This window comes from Zootoca vivipara, chromosome 12, assembly GCF_965207765.1.
Source record: "Zootoca vivipara chromosome 12, rZooViv2.hap1.1, whole genome shotgun sequence".
Lineage (NCBI taxonomy): Eukaryota > Metazoa > Chordata > Lepidosauria > Squamata > Lacertidae > Zootoca > Zootoca vivipara.
In genome coordinates this window covers 10,632,235-10,651,713 of record NC_142595.1, presented here as the reverse complement: position 1 = coordinate 10,651,713, position 19,479 = coordinate 10,632,235, and the positions used below count along the sequence as shown (strand labels likewise).

Here is a 19,479-nt window from a genome sequence, read left to right as displayed (position 1 = left end):
TAGGATGGAGCAACATCACCAATTGCCTATGCAAAACCATTGAGGTTTTGAGAACATACCATTCAAGTATTTGCAGGGTCTTAAGAGGGGTTGCGACTTCCCAAAGGGCATGCTTACAAATCTGAGATGGGCTGGCTCCTCCCTTGGCAGTTCGTCTTTTTTAAAAAAACAAAAGGCAGATCCAAGTCCTACCTTGCCCTAACTCGGAGGGAAGGTAGCAGAGGGCCCTGGCAGAATGTCCCTTAGTAGCATATGGTACACTACAGGCCCTTTTCAGACAATGAATTATGGTGCTGTGTTACAGGCCCCCACAATTCCCTTGGTGGGAATTCCTGGTGGAGATTACTGCCATGGGATAGTCCATTGGGACCCTTCCACCAATGGCTTCCCCTCCCGCTTCAGGTAAGGTAGCAGAGAAGTAGCAGAGGGCAGGTTGTGCTCCAAGCACAAAAGAGGAGAGAGGCTGTTTGAGCTAGGCCTGTCCAATTCACTTGTGCCCAGCCATTGCAACTGAAGCAGGTCCAGCTTCCCTGCTTCAAATTATCACTCCCTTCTATAGTGCAAAAGGCACAGGACTCTGGTTTTACAACCAGTTTAACAGACTGGGAGTCCATCTGTTTCAGGACTGGTGTTCAAAGGAGTGTCAGGAGGCAAAGCCAAGCTCACCTACAAGGAGACACTGCAACCAGTTTCCAGTTTGGTACGTACCTGATCTGGAGAGGCTGCTTTCTTCCGCTGCCATGGAAAGAGAAGCCAGCCAGTGGCAGGAGGAAGAGACAGAGACAGAGACAGAGAGAGAGAGAGAGAGAGAGAGAGAGAGAGAGAGAGAGAAAGGGTGTCATTAATTTGCCTGTTCCTAGTACTGTTTCATATGTTGCTTGAAGGAGAGCTCAAACCATTCCATAGCAACCCCCTCCATGCTTTGCTGTTGCATTCTTTGACTTTCATTAGCTGCATTTCCCTTTCAACCCATAAAAATAATAATAAAAGTAATACCGTAATATTTCCTCTCTTTCAATTTTAACCACACCTGTCCCCTTGTCCACTGGTAGAGCAACCCTACTTTCTAGCTCTTTTTGTCCCTTCATTTTTCTCCATAAAGTAACAATCAAACATATTTAGAGTAATACCTTTACTGAACCAATTTAGGAATGATTAAGAGTTTGCATGCCTTTCAGGCTTCGTAGAACTCTTCATTAGGCAGAATGGAAAATAATAGACGAGTCACCCAGCTCCCTCTCTTATCTACTTGGAAGCCGCCTCGCTTTTCACTAGCCGATGAAGTGTTTCATGAACCCATAGAACTCTGCAGATTCCCACAGTGGCCTAAGCTGACCCAAGAAACGATTTCATTCTATCTCAAGTTTTGGGACAACCAAAGTCCGTCTGCAGAGGACAATCCATGTCTAACATATTCTGTTTAAACCACCCAGCCCCCAAGAGGGCCAGGTTCCCAAAGAGCACACTGGCTGTCTTTGGTCAAGACTGTTTCTCTTATTTAAATTATCAGCATTATCCAAAAACCACCACCACAACAGTGGACTAGGAAAAAAGTCTCAATGCATGAAGATATATACAGGATTCTGTAATTAAGCAAAAGAGAAGTAAGGTCAATCCCCTGAAGTCTCTCTGAGCCCACCTCACTGGCTGTTGATCATGTTTGATTTACTGCAACTGGCCCTTACAATGTACTGATGAGGATCCATTAATAAACCCCAACGAACTCCTGCTCTCATTCCCCGATGCTGAAGTCTGACCCATGACCATTAGAAGCCTCGCCCCACATTTTAGCTCCAAAGGGCTTCAAAACCACCCGCTTACCTCGGGCTGTCTTGCAGATGACTCCCATGGTGACGTTGGAGCAGGAGCCTAAGTGCCACACCCCGTTGCTGCTCTGGATCCAGTAGCAGCTGTTTTGGCTGAGCATGCTTGGTCCTGTGTCATCCTGCCCCCAGTTAGAATAGTTCACCGCCATGTTGTCATGCCAGACAAGTGTGCCCCCTGCAGAGGAAGGAGAAACATGCCGTGGGGGGGTGGGAGGAGAGGGAGGGAGCACCTCTGCTGGATGGCAGGAAAGCATCAAAAATTCTTTTTTCCAAAAGAGGAAACAAGTTGCACGGATTACAGTGTAGTCTGCTGGGCAAAAATGGCTGGATATAAGCCACCTAAAGGGACGCGGCTGGCACTGTGGTCTAAACCAGAGCCTCTTGGGCTTGCCGATAAGAAGGTCGGCAGTTCGAATCCCCGCGGCGGAGTGAGCTCCTGTTGCTCTGTCCCAGCTCCTGCCAACCTAGCAGTTCGAAAGCACGCCAAAAAGTGAAAGTAGATAAATAGGTACCGCTCCGGCGGGAAGGTAAACGGTGTTTCTGTGCGCTGCTCTGGTTTCGGTGTTCCATTGCGCCAGAAGCGGCTTACTGGCCACATGACCTGCAAAAACTGTCTGTGGACAAACGTCAGCTCCCTCGGCCTGTAAAGGGAGATGAGCACCGCAACCCCAGAGTCGTCTGTGACTGGGCTTAACTGTCAGGGGTCCTTTACCTTTTTTTATAAGCCACCTACTATGTTTAGAAATGCTTTTAAATAAATATGATTGCATATCCCCCCCCCCCATTTATCACTGCTTCCATTTCCCTCTCCTCTCCGCCTGCTGTTTCCCCTGGGTGCAGATTATAGACTTTAAATGTACTTTTATGAATAGGAATCAAACTGGCCAAGATCCATATGTGGGGTAACTGATAGACTGGACTGCTCCTCACGCGCAGTCAGGCATAGGCAAACTCTGCCCTCCAGATGTTTTGGGACTACAACTCCCATCATCCCTAGCTGTCACAGTGGCCTGGGTGGGCTACTTCAGAGAAACGACTCCACACAGCTCCGCATTTTATTGTTTTATTGGTGCTGTGTATTTACAGTGCTTAAAGCAGTGCTATTTACAGAGGTTAACACATCTTATCGGTTTCCTGCAGAACCTCCGAATGGAGATTGGCGCGTTTTTCTCCAGCATAAAAGCTTGGGGAGACCCAGCCTCTTCCCCCGACGTTTTTTGCGCAATTCCGGAGTAGGTGGGATTGGCCTTCCCCCCTTGCTCCCCCCTTGGGCAATGGCTCTGCTACCTTGCCTGAGCCTCGGACACCACTTCCTGTTTCTCCACTTGAGTCGGAACTCTCCCTGCTTTCCCCAGCGCTCGGCGATGGGCTGGAGCTCAAGATGGGAGGGACCTCCCGATATCCCCTGTCCCTCACACTAGCTAACAGGACCAGTGGTCAAGGATGATGGGAATTGTAGTCTCAAAACATCTGGAGGGCCGAGTTTGCCTATGCCTGGTCTCAGTTCATGTATTAACACCACCCTTCATTTACTGCCCCAAACGCTCCCTCCTCGCTGCTCTTCATTTCCTACGACAATAATGTGCTGTTAACTACGTGCCAATCAATCGAGACATTGCCAGCCTTACCTTTGGGGTTAAAGGCCATCCCCAGCCAAGCTCCTTTGGATTGGCTCTCATAAGCCTGAAGATGCTCCCACACGAATAGGTTCTCGATCTCGTCTAGGATGGACAGCACAGTACCTCCAACTGTGGGGGAAGCGGGAGATGATGGAACAAGAGTAGAAACAGATGCACAAGCCTGAAAGTTTTACAGTGGTGCCTTGCTTAACGAATGCCCTGCTTAACTAAATTTCCACTTAACGAAAGGTTTTTTCTAGCGGAGGTTGCCTCGCTAGACGAATTCGTTTTACGAAAAATTTGTCTAGCGAATTGCGGTTTCCCATAGGAATGCATTGAAATTCAATTAATGCATTCCTATGGGCAAAAAAAAAAATTCAAAAAAAATTCAAAAAGACCCGTGGAACGAATTAAATTCGTCTAGTGAGGCACCACTGTACTGGACAAGAAGGGTACAGCCGAGAGCCTCTCGCACTGTGCATTCTCTGAACGACACCCTCGTCCACATGAAGGAAGCTCAAATTTTGTCACCAGAATAAAAAAAAAGATATGCAAATTAAGCACCCTTTTCATATATTCATTTGATCTGTAAGGTGAGCCAATACAGTGGTACCTCAGGTTACAAACGCTTCAGGTTACAAACACTTCAGGTTACAGACTCCGCTAACCCAGAAATAGTACCTTGGGTTAAGAACTTTGCTTCAGGATGAGAACAGAAATTGTGCTCTGGCGGCGCGGCGGCAGCAGGAGGCCCCATTAGCTAAAGTGGTGTCTCAGGTTAAGAACAGTTTCAGGTTAAGAACGGACTTCCGGAACGAATTAAGTTCTTAACCAGAGGTACCACTGTATTACTGTCCTTCATGTTGGAGAAAGGATGCTGTTTTTGTGTGTCATAAGAATGAGAGGCGGGATTTGATGCAGGTAATTCTTATTCATTCCTCGGTCTCTTACACATTGCGGACAAACTTTCCATGGAAAACTTGCCAAAAATACTCATATTCAGGATACTGAGTTTGGTTGACAGAATCACAGGTGCCCGCATGTTATGTGCCTGAAGGCCACACAAGTTTTCCCTGCCTAGCTCCTGTAGCGAAACCTTCTAACCAAAGAGGACCCTTAAACGGGAAGAAAAGCTCTGCTGATTGCCTTATTGCCAATCAACTGCACTTCATTTGCTCTCCCCTCGAGCACTGGCTCTGCAGGAGAAAGAAAAGGACTCTTAAGGGAGAAAGGTGCCAGGGCTTTAGAAGAGCATGTCTGCAGCAACTGGGATTTCTACAGAAACGCATTGCCAATGGTGTGTGCACACTGTTCTGTACTAAAACAGGCACAAAGTAGGGGTGATCAGATTCCTTCAGCTCTGGTATTTGGTTATTACTCTGATGTTCCATTATTGTCGCCGGGAATTGCTTGTGTGTGATAAATATACAGTGGTACCTCGCAAGACGAATTTAGTTCGTTCCGCGAGTCAATTCGTTTTGCGAAAAATTCGTCTTGCAAATCGCGGTTCCCCATGGGAACGCATTGAAATTTCTTTTTTTGCCCATAGGAACGCATTAATTAAATTTCATTGCATTCCTTTGGGAAACCGCGATTCGCAAGACGAATTTTTCGCAAAACGGATTCATCTTGCGAGTCACCATCAGATAATTTGTCTTGCATGGCATTCGTCTTGCGAGGTACCACTGTAAAGATATGAGTGCATTAATGACTTTGCTTTTTTGAAATTATTATCCTACCTACAAGAACTGCTCCACAGTCCCAAGTGGAGGAATAGGCAGGCAGGTGGATGCTGCTGAAGAAAACCTCCAGCAGTCCACTTCCAAGCTAAATGCTGGCGTGTGCTTTAGGCACAAAGAAGGAGGAAAGAAACCAGACACAAAGAGCAAAGCCAGAGCGAAAGAAAACGTGACTTTGCGCTGGAAGCCATGTTCTAGAGCATGGGAACTGGCGCAGGTTGCTCCCTCTGAGCTTCTTAGAAGCACTTTACCTTTCTGACATCTCTTCTTAGCTTCTTTCTGCTCCAGCACGACTTCCATGTGGAAGGCATAGCAGTGATTCCGGAAGGGGATCCAGGAAGAATCCTCCACAGATTTAGGGCAGCTCCCATTGTACCTCCACTTGTGGGGGGGAAGGGCCCCTGAAAAAGAAGAGCTGGTTAGAAGAAATGTCTGGGCCTTTTCTCCATTCAGGCTCAGGACTTACTAGAGCAGGCACCCCCAAACTCGGCCCTCCAGATGTTTTGGGACTACAATTCCCATCATCCCTGACCACTGGTCCTGTTAGCTAGGGATCATGGGAGTTGTAGTCCCAAAACATCTGGAGGGCCAAGTTTGGGGGTGCCTGTATTAGAGCATCCCCTCCTTGCCCCTGCGCAGTTCTCTCCCAGATACAGCACCTGTGCTCATTTTGCAGATGGCCCCTTGAAGCTTGGTGTCGCAGCCGGCGGTCCTCCAGGTCCCATCTACATCCATGTATGCACACCCCACAAGCTGCTGCGGTTCTCCGGCCTGCCAGTTTGTGTAGGAAAGGCTCTCCTCTGTGAACCACGTATAGCTTCGCCTCCCCTAAAAGCAACCCAATAAACCAATAAAAGACCTGCCAAGTTGGACCAGACAGAATAAGATTTCTGAGGGGGGAGCTTGTAACCGGGACTGGATGGAGATAAAATCCAAGCAATCAGGAGGTGTGCACTTGTAAGGCTTGTGAAATATTCTGGATTTGTTCGGCGTCCATCCCGTGTCCCGCACAGATAGTTCATTTTAAGACATTTCAGGAGTAGGACCCAGCTCTGAAAGCACTCCTTTTCCAGTGACTCATGCCTTACACTTGGTCCCACCTTGACACTCTTGGTGTCAGGCTTCGGGGAATCCTATCCCTCCCACGGTGGCAGCCAAGAAGCAGATAAACAATAAAAGTTCTTACCAAGTGATTTATTCAATAGTCACAGAGAGAGACAAAGGAATGCGGTCTCCCCTAGATAATGGCGTTGCTCCAAGTAAAGTCCCACCCCCTCCATCTCTCCTGTTCTACGTCACCCCTGCGTCCGCTAATCTGAGTTTTCTGCCTCTGAACTTTTTGTTCTACTGCCCTCAATGCCCGCCTTGTCCTGGGAGGGGGGGAGGTCAGGAATGCTTTCCAAAGACACTGAGTCTGTCAGCTGTCTCTCCCCCTGGCGCTGCTTCTTCCTGCTGTTCCTCTCCCAATATTTCCCATCTTCTCCCCTCTGCAGCCTCTGAACTATGACCTTCTGCAAACCACTGTCGTAAATCTATAGTGTCCTGTTCTCGGGAAGGTTCAGGAGAAGGGGGGTGCGGTCCCCACCATTCCTCCTCAGTCTAGCCCCTGACACGTGGGCTCCCATCCAGGAGGGTGTATTGTAGGTCATTTGACCTCTGCAGCTCTGGCTACTGGCTCTAGCGACTGTGCCACTCCCAAATCTGATCCCCACCTGTCCACCAGTACTGGCCCAAGACACTTTGCCGCCTGAAGCAGAGCCCAAAAGCCTACCAGGGCCAACAATGTCGAAAAGGTCTTGCTATACCACTTGGACACTGAGGCCTGCCTTCATCTAGTGGTGCTGTCTGAAGCAGGAGCACCACCCTGACAAATGGCAGGGCCGGCCCTGCTTCCCCTACTCTCACTGCTCTGTCTGTCTTAGCCAGTCCCCCTGGCTGCCTTACCTCCTCATTGGACAAGCCAATCCAGAGCGGGGCTCGCAGGCTGCTCACTGCTTGGGTGAGGAAAGCCTGGGTGTACGGCTCCGTCATGCTCGCCAGGCTTGTATTGAGGCTCTCGCACAGGAGCATGGCTTCCTGCCACCTGAGAGGCTTCTGCAGGATGCGGTAAGTGCTGTTGAAGTACGAGAGGGTGGAGTTGGGAGCAGGGGGGAAGGTTGCTGGGGAAGGGCTCAGGGCAGGATCTGGGGGTGGGGGAAAGAAAGAGGACCAGAGCTCCTTAGAACTGGCATAATTGTAGCTTGCATTTCCACCCCACCCTGCCTCAGAGCCATTAACGTAGCAGGATTGGTTTAATTCAAAAGCATATTGGAGCTTTTTGAACACCACTCGAATGTGCTTCTTGGTGTGTTCCCTCCCCCCTCTTTCCACCACCAGCCATTTCTTGCTGCTTTCTCACTCGCAGCTCTTTGTGGGGAGGTCTGAGAAACAGTGGCACCTTGGATAATTGCCAAGGCACATTAATCCTCCCTGTGCCAGGCACAGCTGCAGACCGCCTGACCATAGCTGCCAAGTCTCCCGTATTCCCCGGGAAATCCCCGTTTTTCCAGCTGCCCCTAGCTGAAAAAACGGATTTTTTTGTTTCCCCCCGGTTTATTCTGGCGCGGCGGCCATTTTGGAACTGGGCGGAGCATGCTCATAAGTGACTTTTGATGCTGCTCTGCCCAGTTCCAAAATGGCTGCAGTGCGACTTCTGGCGTGGCGGCCATTTTGGAACTGGGCAAAGCAGCATCAAAAGTCACTTCTGAGCATGCTCCGCCCAGTTCCAAAATGGCGGCAGCGCTACTTCTGGTCTGCTACTTCCGGCCCGGTCCCTTATTTCTCCGACAGCAACTTGGCAGGTATGCACCTGACCCCCACCCCCACCCCCACGGTCCCCGCTTGCATCTTTCCTGCACTCTTACCTTTCCTCCTCTGGCAGATGAAGGCATTTTTCTCCTCCAGGCAATTCCTGTCATCCCAGCGGCCAGTGAACTGGGGCGGGATGCCATGCCAAACCACAGCGCAGTTGGTCTGAAAGAGACAGAACCAGGAGCACGTCACTCACCTGTGCCCATTGGAACAGTGGGAAGGCTGTTCACCGCATGCCATCAGCTAGAGCAGTGTGCAAGGCCCCATCCAGTCTTGAGGGTATGCAGTTGCAACATACCTCTACACGCAGCAGCCCCTGACAACTGTTGCAAATCTGCAGCTGGCGCAGAACGCCAGCACTGAGTTGAGGGCAGACACTAAATATTTCTGCAGAACTCACTGGCAACAAGATGTTTCAGTGGCCTCTAGTATGCCATCAAAGGATACTGTTGGCATCCGTCTGTCTCGAGAGGCAATGGAGTGTGCCTCCAGGGGTGAAATCAAACCGCTGTGTTGGCACCTAAGTGACCTACCTGGGGTGCAAGCCTGGGCTGTGTGTCTGGAGGTCCTGGGCTGCCCAGATGATAAAAACACCCACCTCACAACTGCCTTGTTGGCGTGGCCCAGGGCAATGTTAGAGGCCCATTTGGCATCGCAAAGATTGAGACACGACAAGCACTTTTGCTGTTTGTTTCCACGTGTGCCTCACAGCAACAGCAAAAAGCTGGCTACTCAAACTGCTTTAAGAAGTTGCCGAGGGCTGCCAAAGATTGCCTTGTGGGCCATGTGTTGGACCACCCTGATCAAAAAGGTATTGGCATAGGAAACAAAGAGACGAATAGCTCGGTTGGCTAGAGCACGGTGATGATAATGCCAAGGTTGCAGGTTCGATCCCCGTATGGGACAGCTGCATATTCCTGCATTGCTAGATGATCCTCGTGATCCCTTTCCAATTCTACAATTCTATGAAACATGCAGCATCCCCATGAAAAAGTGAGGCTCCCCAAAACTGGGTGAGGGGATCCCCCAGGGTTTGGCTCACCGGGTTCTCATTAGCTGTGGATGCCCCGCATCCGGAGGGCTCACCAGGACCCCAGTTCACAAAGCTGACCGGCTCGGCTTCCACCCATTGGAACTCCTTCTTTGCATCCTGGAGGCCGATCCACAGGTCAGAGGTCACATTTGGGAGAAGAGTGGTTATAAAGGCTGCAAATGGGAAGGGGGGGCACGTTACTGGAGGAAGTCAAAGGAAGGTGCAAAGCTTTGTTTTCATAGGGACTAGAGGCCACAAAGCCAGAGTTCAGTTCTGCCATCAAGTGCTTCCCCTAAAAAGAGGCGTCCCAGCGCCCTCTAACTGCCTCCAAGGTGGGCGAGGAAAAGACAATGCTTATTCAGTGGGTGAGGGAAATACATTCTGTCCTTTCTCAGGGGCACTCTGTTCTCTATTAATCCTCCATATATTATGATGGACTGTTCTTATTTTCTTGCAACCACTCCAGTAATACGATGTTGGTTTTATTTATACCCCGCCCATCTGGCTAGGTTGCTCCAGCCTCTCTGGGCGGCTTCCAGCACATATAAAAACATAACAAAACGTCAAACATTAAAAACTTCCTGATACAGGGCTGCCTTCAGGTGTCTTCCAAAAGTTCTTTACTTCTTTATCTCCTTGACATCTGAAGGGAGGGCATTCCACAGGGAGGGCGCCACTGCCAAGAAGGCCCTCAAGCCAAGGGTCCATTCCAGTCCAGTGTTCAGGACAATAAGTCCGCAGACTAGCCTTTCACATGTTCAGGCAAATGCCTGAATATTCCTTGGGTTTTCTTCGGCTCATGGAAGACACTTGCCTGGGCCAAAAGCCGATCAGTTCCCAGAGGCGAGGCGAGGCAATGTGTGTGTGTGCGTGTTTGTGTGTGTGTTTTTGTGTGCGCACGTGCGTGCACACACACACACACACACAGAGTTGTCTTGTGAACAAAGGGCCCTTACCTTGCTCAACGTAATTGGCGATGGTTGCCAGCACGCCCCCCTGAATCTCACACCTTCGCTTCGCCTCTTGCCAAGTCACCTGCTCTTCGCTGTTAATCCTAAAGCACTGTGTTATAAAGTTGACAGAAAAGGAGATTTATAAACAGCAAAGATTTCTGGCAGGGGATTTCCCCTCCTGTGACTTTCACATTTATTTTGTTTATTTTCAATTTCATCCCGTCCTTTCCTCCCAAAAAGATGGTTTCCCTTCTCCGCAACAATACCAGGAGGTAAGAAGGTAAAAGATATTGAGGCATATTGGAGAAGGGGAAATCGAACTACAGTGGTACCTCGGGTTACAAACGCTTCAGGTTACAAACTCAGAAATAGTACCTCGGGTTAAGAACTTTGCTTCAGGATGGGAACAGAAATTGTGCTCCGGCGATGGGCGGCAGCAGGAGGCCCCATGAGCTAAAGTGGTGCTTCAGGTTAAGAACAGTTTCAGGTTAAGAACGGACCTCCGGAACGAATTAAGTTCTTAACCAGAGGTACCACTGTACACACAACCACGCAGGCAGACTTGCAAGATGAAACAGCTATCTATCTGAAATCTCACTCATCTAAGCAAGGCTGACGGAAAACGATTTGAACCCATGTCTCATCAGTCCTAAATGTGACACTCAATATAGTCCCCTCCACACTGACTCTCATACATTCACAAACAGGAGGGGGGAAGTGGTTTTCTCGACCAGGAATGTCCCTCAGCCAAATTTCTGCCCTTCCACATACCACCACCTGTCCATTTCATGTTATTTCCACACCACCAGTTCAAGGGGGACCTGGCACACAAACATTCCTGGCAGACTCCTCCCTCTCCCCAAGAATGATGGTGTCCAGGGCCAGGGAAAGCACTTCCAAGTACCTTATTGCCGACAGCATGCCAGCCCTGGGCACAGCTGCCAGGAGTAGGCGCCGGCAGGGGTGGCAAGGAGCCTGTGGTAATATTGGTGCGCTTGCAGATGTAAGGCAGAGCGGTGAAACACTTCTGGTCACCCCAATCCTCTGCAGAAGAGGGGAGAGGAGAAGAATGAGAGCAGATTCTATATTTTGCTTGGTTACAATGGCACTCTTAAAAGTAAGAAACAGCAGCCATCTCACAGTAAGAAACAGCAGCCATCATAGCCTGTCCCAAAAATTTGTATAAACAAATTCCAACACAGAAAAACCCCAAACTTGGGTCAGCTTTCCCTTTGGGGCATAACATTATTTTATCCAGCTGTCTGATAGTTGTTGTTTTTTTAAAATGGTGAGTGTTCATGTACAGTGGAACCTTGGTTCTCAAACTTAATCTGTTCCAGGAGTCCGTTCGACGCCCGAAACGGTTCAAAAACCAAGGCACGGCTTCCGACTGGCTGCCGCAGCTTCCTGCACTCAATCGGAAGCTGTGGAAGCCGCGTCGGATGTTCAGCTTCCGAAAAACGTTCACAAACCGAAACACTCACTTCCGGGTTTGTGGCGTTCAGGAGCCGATTTGTTCAGGACCATTCAGGAACCAAGGTGCCACTGTATTATAGCTCTAAAGACTAGGCAACTGCTTAAAAACAACATCACAATAATAAGCTAGGATGCCAGTGATCTTAACATTTCCACTGCCTACCCTATATGTTTTCAGGGACATCAGCCAGAAGTTCAGGGTTCGATGGGCGTTTGGAGGGACGGAATATTTTTTAGGAATTATCAGGTGGCTGGTCATAGAGATTGCAAAGGGCCATAGGGAAGAATGTTGATCTGTAAGTTGATTAGGAATATCAGGCCAATGTCTGCATGCCCATTACCCACCTCGGCTAGCAGTCATGTATACACACTTCCTGTCCTTGGTGATAGGCCGTGGCTTTCCCGGTGCCCATGAGATGAAGTTCAATAGAGAATAATCAGACCACCTGGAGATGGCAAACAAACACATTGGGGAGGTTTCCGCATTTTGAACACAAGCAGGAATCTAAGACGCATCAAAAAATGCTTCTAGGACAGAAGGCACTTAATAGTCAGAGAAAGAGACTCACCGAAATCGTCCATCGTTCTCATAGGTGCTGAGCCCAATCCACCAGTGCTGCTCCTGTCCCCTTGAAAACTGGCCAAAGGAGGAATTATATGCAATAATGTCAAGGGGGAAGAACAAAAAGACTGTCCTTAATCTTCAGATTGCCTCCCACCAGGCCCTTTTTGTGCAACGATACCAGCATGGAGTCCCAAGACCTTTTGTTTCTGCCTGCGCATAGCAGTTATTTAGTGCTGGGACCCACTGCCTACCCTACAGAATTGCTGCGATACAATACATAGCCTAACCACTGCTGTCAACGCACTGGTGAACGTAAGGCTGGGTCGCTACCAAGGGCGTACCCACCGCGGGGCAGGGAGGGGCCGCTGCCCTACTCTAGAGGCAGGGCCGGTCGGGCAGCTGCGGGCAAGAGTGGCGCTGCCGGCGGGGCTGGTGGGCAGAGGCGGAGGACAGCCCAGCGGAGCGCGAGTTCGGCGCCCGCAGCAGTCTCTTGCGCCCGAGCCGTGCGGAGTCCACACAGCCGCGCTGTGTGGGAGGGGGCAAGGGCTGACGCTCCCGACGTTTGGGAGACCTTTGCGCATGCGCAAAGCGGGGCGCATGCGCACAGCGCGGCTGTGGACTCCGGCGGCCGCCGTGCAGGGCGCATGCGCACAGCGCGGCTGTGCTCAAAGGTCTCCCGAACGTCGGGAGTCGTTCAGCGCCTGCCAGACCGCTGCAGCAACGGAGCCTCGGATAGCTTCGCGGAGGCCGGGGCTTTGCTCCAGACCTCCGCGGAGGCCCCGATCCAAGCCTGGTTCCCTTCTCTCCCCCCCCAGCCCACCCCCAGACTTCCCTCTTCTCCTCTAGGCGGCCGCTGGTTTTCTCCCCTTCGCCGCCGTCGCTTCAGGTTTATTTTGATTTCACCTGGGCTCTGTAGCCCCGCCCACATTCCCACTTTGTGGCCCCTCCCCTCCCGTGCCTTGGCCCCGCCCCTTGCCCCCCCCTAGTTTTGATCCTGGGTACGCCCCTGGTCGCTACGATGCACATTGTGTGGGGCTGCCCTTGGCCCTGGTCTGGCAACTCCAGCTGGTGCAGAATGCGATGGCTATTGGAACACATAGCCCTCAACACGTGACACGAAAGGTTCAAGGTCCTTGTATTGATTTACACAGCACTGAAAAACTTAGGTCCAGGGTACTGCAAGGGCCGCCTGAACACCTTCTAAAATTATTATTATTTAAAGCCCTAAACAGCCTCGGCTTAGTATACCTGAAGGAGCATCACCACCCCCATCGTTCAGCCCAGACACTGAGGTCCAGCTCCGAGGGCCTTCTGGCTGTTCCCTCATTATAATAACTGAAGTTACAGGGAACCAAGCAGAGGACCTTCTTGGTAGTGGCCCGCCCTATGGAACGCCCTCCCACCAGATGGCAAGGAGATAAACAACTATCTGACTTTTAGAAGACATCTGAAGGCAGCCCTGTTTAGGGAAGTTTTTAATGTCCGATGTTTTATTGTATTTTTAATATTTTGTTGGAAGCCGCTCAGAGTGGCTGAGGAAACCCAGCCAAATGGGTGGGGTATAAATAGTATATTATTATTATTATTATTATTATTATTATTATTATTATTATTATATCACAGTTCAATCACTGAGGTCATCTGTAGTTGTCCCACGAGTTGGTGAGGCTCATCTGATTATCAACCCAAAACCTCAGACCTTGTGGGGGGCTGGACTATATATATATATATATATATATATATATATATATATATATATATATATTGGGGGGGGGATGAACGAATTCCTATGCCCCAAAATAACCCAGAGATGCCAGTGTGGTGTAGTGGTTAAGAGCGGTAGACTCGTAATCTGGGGAACTGGGTTCGAGTCTCCGCTCCTCCACATGCAGCTGCTGGGTGACCTTGGGCTAGTCACACTTCTCTGAAGTCTCTCAGCCTCACTCACCTCACAGAGTGTTTGTTGTGGGAGAGGAAGGGAAAGGAGAATGTTAGCCGTTTTGAGACTCCTTTGGGTAGTGATAAAGCGGGATATCAAATCCAAACTCTTCTTCTTCTTCTAAATAAAAGCACACATTCTACTCATGTAAAAACACGCTGATTCCTGGACCATCAGCGGGCTTGATTTAGAAGGCGATTGGGCCAGCTCCAGCTCCCAGGCCTTAGTTTGCCTACCCATGGTCTATGTTAACTGTCAAATGTTTGCTGGGAAGTTTTATTTGACGCCCGGCTTATACGGAGACTATTAATTATCCATAACAGCTGATTATCCGTTTATATTTTTATTTCCGTTCTTACTGTATTTAATTGTAAAGAGCATTGAAACTTTTAATTAAATTGCAGTAGACAATTATTTTTATATATAAAATAAACAAATGAAGAGCACTTGGAATACAACAACAAACCTGTGTTTGTTTGTTTGTTTATATTATTAGTTATTACTGTGTGAAACACTAACTGGGAGGAGGAGTTCACTAGCAGCAGTTCACTATGCTTTTGCTACCATCTTGAAAAAAAATTCTTTAGGCAGGCATTTAACGTCTAGCCAATTATGTTTTGCTGCTCTTGAGTGATAGAACAATATACATATATTCGTAAACTAAAAGAAAAGTAATTCCTTTAAAACCCTTGCAATAGCCCTGTGAGCTTCCGCTGTATAAAAGTTTGAGAGCTTGATGCTGTCTAACTGCAGCTAGGCCAAAATGTTAAATTCCTTCATTGTTTTCTATATGCAGCTCTCACTTTTGTTTGGGGAGGAAATAACAAGCATCTAAAGGAACTGGGGCAGACAGGCTTCGATTCTATAAATTAACAGTAGAAACAAAGTACTAGGATTCCGAGGAAAATTTGGCAAGTGGAAAAAATGAAAGACGGCAACCACTTAATAGTAATTTTAACATATTTTTCCTTCTAGAATGGATTCCCTGACACCCTAATACCCATATTTATACACCAAAAGCACATTCCTTAGGGAAAACGTATTAAGATTATTGTAAGTTGGAGGCCATCTTGCATTTCTCACCTAGTAAATTTTCCTTAAATCTTTGGGAAGACCCAATTTAGTCTCCACTAACCATCAACCTTCCCTTCCTGCCTGAAGGTCCCTGCCACAACTGGATGGGATTTTAAAAACTGTTTCCTTTTTGCCCAAACCCATTGCCATTCCAGGTGGCTCCCTACCTTCTTCAAGTTCTGACCCAGGAAGTCCAGCTCAGCTTGATTATGAATTGACACCAGCTCAGCTTGGAACCAAGTGCAGATCCTCTGAGCCTGCACCCAAGTTGAATGATGGTCAAAGAACTTGTACTCAGCATCTTGGTATTTCACCCACTCATTGCTCGCTGTGGAGAAACGGGATGTGTTAAGAGACCCTGGGGAAACTTGGAGCTTTCCAGGGGGAGATTGCTTAAGGCAGCTAATACCACCAAAACCTCGTATTTCCCTTAGATGCCCCCTGTCAGAAGAACTGCAACTCTTCCAAGTGTCAACGCAGCTATCTAGTCAACCTAATTCTCTTCTAACAGAGATTCAGAAGGCACATTCTATGCATAGCTGCCAAGTCTCCCGTATTCCCCGGGAAACCCCCGTTTTTCCAGCTGTTCCCAGCCGACAAAAACGGATATTTTTTGTTTTTCCCCGGTTTATTCTGGTGCGGCGGCCATTTTGGAACTGGGTGGATCATGTTCAGAAGCAACTTTTGATGCTGCTCTGCCCAGTTCCAAAATGGCTGCAGCGCGACTTCTGGTGCGACGGCCATTTTGGAACAGGGCAGAGCAGCATCAAAAGTCGCTTCTGAGCATGCTCCGCCCAGTTCCAAAATGGCGGCAGTGCTACTTCAGGTCTGATCCCTTATTTTTCAGGCAGGAACTTGGCAGGTATGCATTCTGTTTGCTTATGCAGACAGGTTGACCAAACTGTGTAGATTCTAACACAGTACCATGTTTATTCATTAGGTAAAAAGGTAGAAGGTAAAGGACCCCTGGACATTTAAGTCCAGTCAAAGGTGACCATGGGGTTGCAGCGCTCATCTCACTTTCAGGTCGAGGGAGCTGGCATTTGTCCACAGACAGCTTTCAGGGTCATGTGGCCAGCAGGACTAAGCCGCTTCTGGCGCAACAGGACACCGTGACAGAAACCAGAGCGCACGGAAACACTGTTTACCTTCCTGCCACAGTGGTACCTGTTGAGTGGTTTAACAGTTTAAGGTTCATTACTGTTCCACAGAAATGTGTATCTCTTTAAAAGAAAGAAGGAAATGTAATGACCTAGTTTTGCAGCTGTGGGGCAATACAGCAGGTGATGTTAAGTTTGTATTGATTTAAGGCGTGTCAGCAATCGGATACAGTATATAAGGAGGGCTGCGTACCTCTCTCAGTACCCTGGGTGGCACGTCACGCTTCTGTAATGTTCTTACAGTTCATGTAACTTCTGTTATTTTTCTTTAATTAAAACAACTCCTAATTATACTTTGTTTGCAGTCTCCTCAGAATGCTTTTCGTTGCGCAGTTACTCAGTTTAAATACGCCAACAGTACCTATTTATCTACTTGCACTGGCATGCTTTCAAATTGCTAGGTTGGCAGAAGCTGGGACAGAGCAACGGGAGATCACCCCATTGCAGGGATCCGAACCGCCAACTTTCTGATTGGCGAGCCCAAGAGGCTCAGTAGTTTAGACCACAGTGCCACCCAAGTCCCTACTTTATTCATTAATGCCACCCTGGCATTGTAGCACACATGCCCCAAGAAAAACTCACGGCCACTCTTGCTCTGTTGCTTAATCCCAGCATCTGGACATTAGATGACTTGAAATATGGGTGCTGCAATCCCAGCTGGCATGGAGGTTGGAGAGCTTCCATGAATGTATCCAATCTCTTTTTTAAAGGCTTTTACAGAGGTACCTTGGTTCTCAAACGCCTTGGAACTCAAACGCCTTGGTTCCCAAATGCCGAAAACCCAGAAATAAGTGTTTAGGTTTTCGAACTTTTCTCAGAAGCCAAACATCCAAGGTGGCTGTCGGCTATTGTTTCTGGGGTGCCTGCACCAATCAGAAGCTGCGCCTTGGTTTTTGAACATTTCAGATGTCAAACAATGCAGGTAAGGGGAAAAAATCAATTTTAATTTTTATCATCTACAATACTGTCTTATTTATTTTATAGTAGAGTACATTTATTATTGCTTTCATTTTATGGATCAGTGGTCTCTTTAGATAGTAAAACTCATGTTAAATTGCTGTTTTAGGGGTTGTTTTTAAAAGACTGGAATGGATAAATCCGTTTTGCATTAGGAACGGACTTCAGTTTGAGAACCAATGTACCACCACTGTAATGCTAAATGCCATCTCAACATCCCGGGGTCATGAATTTCATAGGTTAATGATGTGTTGTGTAAAGAAGCACTGTTTGTTTTTCTTAAACCTGTTTGGGGAAGTTTTTAATATTTGATGTTTCATTGTATTTTAGTATTGTGTTGGAAGCTGCCCAGAGTGGCTGGGGAAACCCAGCCAGATAGGCGGGTATAAATAAAATAATAATAATAATAATAATAATAATAATAATAATTATTATTATTACTACTACTACTACTACTACTACTATCAGTTTCAAGAATAGGTGTCCCAGGCGTTGAGGCTGGGGGATGAATGCCTCCACTATTCGTTTCTGAAAATATTTATAGCCTGCTCTGCATCACATTGATCTCTGAGCAGGGCACACAATTCATTCAAAATGTTTACACGAATATAGCAGGAGCAGCCAAAAGTATAAATAACTGCGTCTGACTTAAAATGCAGAGCTGCAAATACCATCATGGTAGGCTGCAGAATTAACAATTCATAAAGACCCTGAGAGAATAACCAGGTCTTAACCTGGCACTGAAACAAAGCCAAAGTTAGCGCTAGCCAGACCTCATGGGACCTCAGTTTCGCCACATCACTCATGGTTTTGTAAACCTCCATCACATTATGCACAAACACACACACACACACACACAGAGCCCTGTTGCCTTTTTCCTACATCAAAAACATTCTTTTATTCAGTAAGATAATCAGAAGTCAAGATGGTTCAGTCACCCTTTTTTCCATCCTGCCTCCAGCATAGCTATCGTAATTCTAGACCTGGATGAAGCTAGGCACATGAGTGCAAGCTTCTTCGGCACATACCTGACCTCTGCAGGCCTATAGCTGAGAGGAATCCAACTCTATCTATTCAGTTAGCTGATATTTCTGTTGCCTGCTTTTGACATAGGCTGCCCTTGGGATAAAACAGAACTCCCTTTCCCAGGGACATAGCCCACATTCCCAACTGCAGACCCCACATCGCCTCAGCTGAGAGAGCAAGGGGGGGCAGTGCCACATAAGAATGGCAGCAGCACTCCACCAATCCTTGACAAGACCTCCATGCTGCTGAGTCTCTAGTCTAAAACAACCTTTCTCAAACTTTTGGGTCGCCAGGTGCTGTTGGGACTACAACTCCCATCATCCCTGACCACTGGTCCTGCTAGCTAGGGATAATGGGAGTTGTAGTCCACCTGGGGACCCAAGTTTGAGAAACACCGCTCTAAAAGCATGATGCCAACAGAGCAGAGGCGGGAAGTTGGCATCGTGTTTCCTCTAGCTTGCACGCATCCAGAAAACACACACACACACACACGTTTTTTGCATCCACAAGTCAAGGAGTATGGGGTGAGGGTGGAGACAGAGCGATCTCTGCACAAAGAGGCTTTGCCACATGGGATGAGCAGGGGAAAAAATATTCACTCACCTTGAACGGTTGTCTCTGGCTCTTTCACATTAGTGCCTATTAAACAACAGCAGACAATCAGCAAGTGAGCAAGGGAGGTGTGCTGGGTCTGGCCCAGAATTCATTTCAGTTCCTGATTCAGGAAGATTCAGGAAGAAAGGCTACTTCGGGAAAGTACGGTAAGATATTGCCCCTGTCCTTTCTATACTGCAACCCCTGCTGGTTATGAAGAGGAGCAACCCTCATCCTTTGTTTATTGGAATGCGGCTACTTGTCTTTATACACATTCCACCATGTATCAAAGAAATAATCAAACATTAATTTTAAAAAATCAGAAAGGTTGTTAGATTGTGGGGAGAGGGGTGAAAGTCAAACAGAAACGCCAGAAGGAAGACAGAATGTCCCTGGGGGGTTCAGTAATCTTAGTATGAACTAGTGGTGCTGAGAAACTTCGTCATTCTAAAAATATTAACATACCCATTAAGTAGGGACACCAAGTTATCTTGGGAAGATAATCCTATTTGAGGAACTGACAAGAAACAGATGCACTTAAATACAACGATCTTTAGACACCTCACACTCACGTAGAAATTTGCCAGGCTCAGGGCAAATGCTTATAGCATTTTCTCAAAACAGTAACATAGACCAAAACATTAGCCATGCAATCAACGGCAGCAAAA

At 47.9% G+C, this 19,479-nt stretch overlaps 1 protein-coding gene across 1 annotated transcript in view; it reads right to left on the bottom strand.

Moving 5' to 3' along the window:
- MRC2 (mannose receptor C-type 2) overlaps positions 1-19,479 on the bottom strand; it is a 67,587-nt gene that overhangs the window by 2,893 nt on the left and 45,215 nt on the right. Inside the window, exons 16-29 of the mRNA XM_035136405.3 lie at positions 18,821-18,856; positions 15,242-15,402; positions 12,066-12,133; positions 11,842-11,942; positions 10,925-11,064; positions 10,024-10,129; positions 9,077-9,240; positions 8,088-8,196; positions 7,129-7,367; positions 5,844-6,012; positions 5,436-5,585; positions 3,455-3,574; positions 1,822-2,001; positions 709-735 (exon numbers count right to left, since the gene is read on the bottom strand). Coding sequence (XP_034992296.2) covers positions 709-735; positions 1,822-2,001; positions 3,455-3,574; positions 5,436-5,585; positions 5,844-6,012; positions 7,129-7,367; positions 8,088-8,196; positions 9,077-9,240; positions 10,024-10,129; positions 10,925-11,064; positions 11,842-11,942; positions 12,066-12,133; positions 15,242-15,402; positions 18,821-18,856 — 1,770 coding nt within the window. The remainder of the gene's footprint in view (positions 1-708; positions 736-1,821; positions 2,002-3,454; positions 3,575-5,435; positions 5,586-5,843; positions 6,013-7,128; positions 7,368-8,087; positions 8,197-9,076; positions 9,241-10,023; positions 10,130-10,924; positions 11,065-11,841; positions 11,943-12,065; positions 12,134-15,241; positions 15,403-18,820; positions 18,857-19,479) is intronic.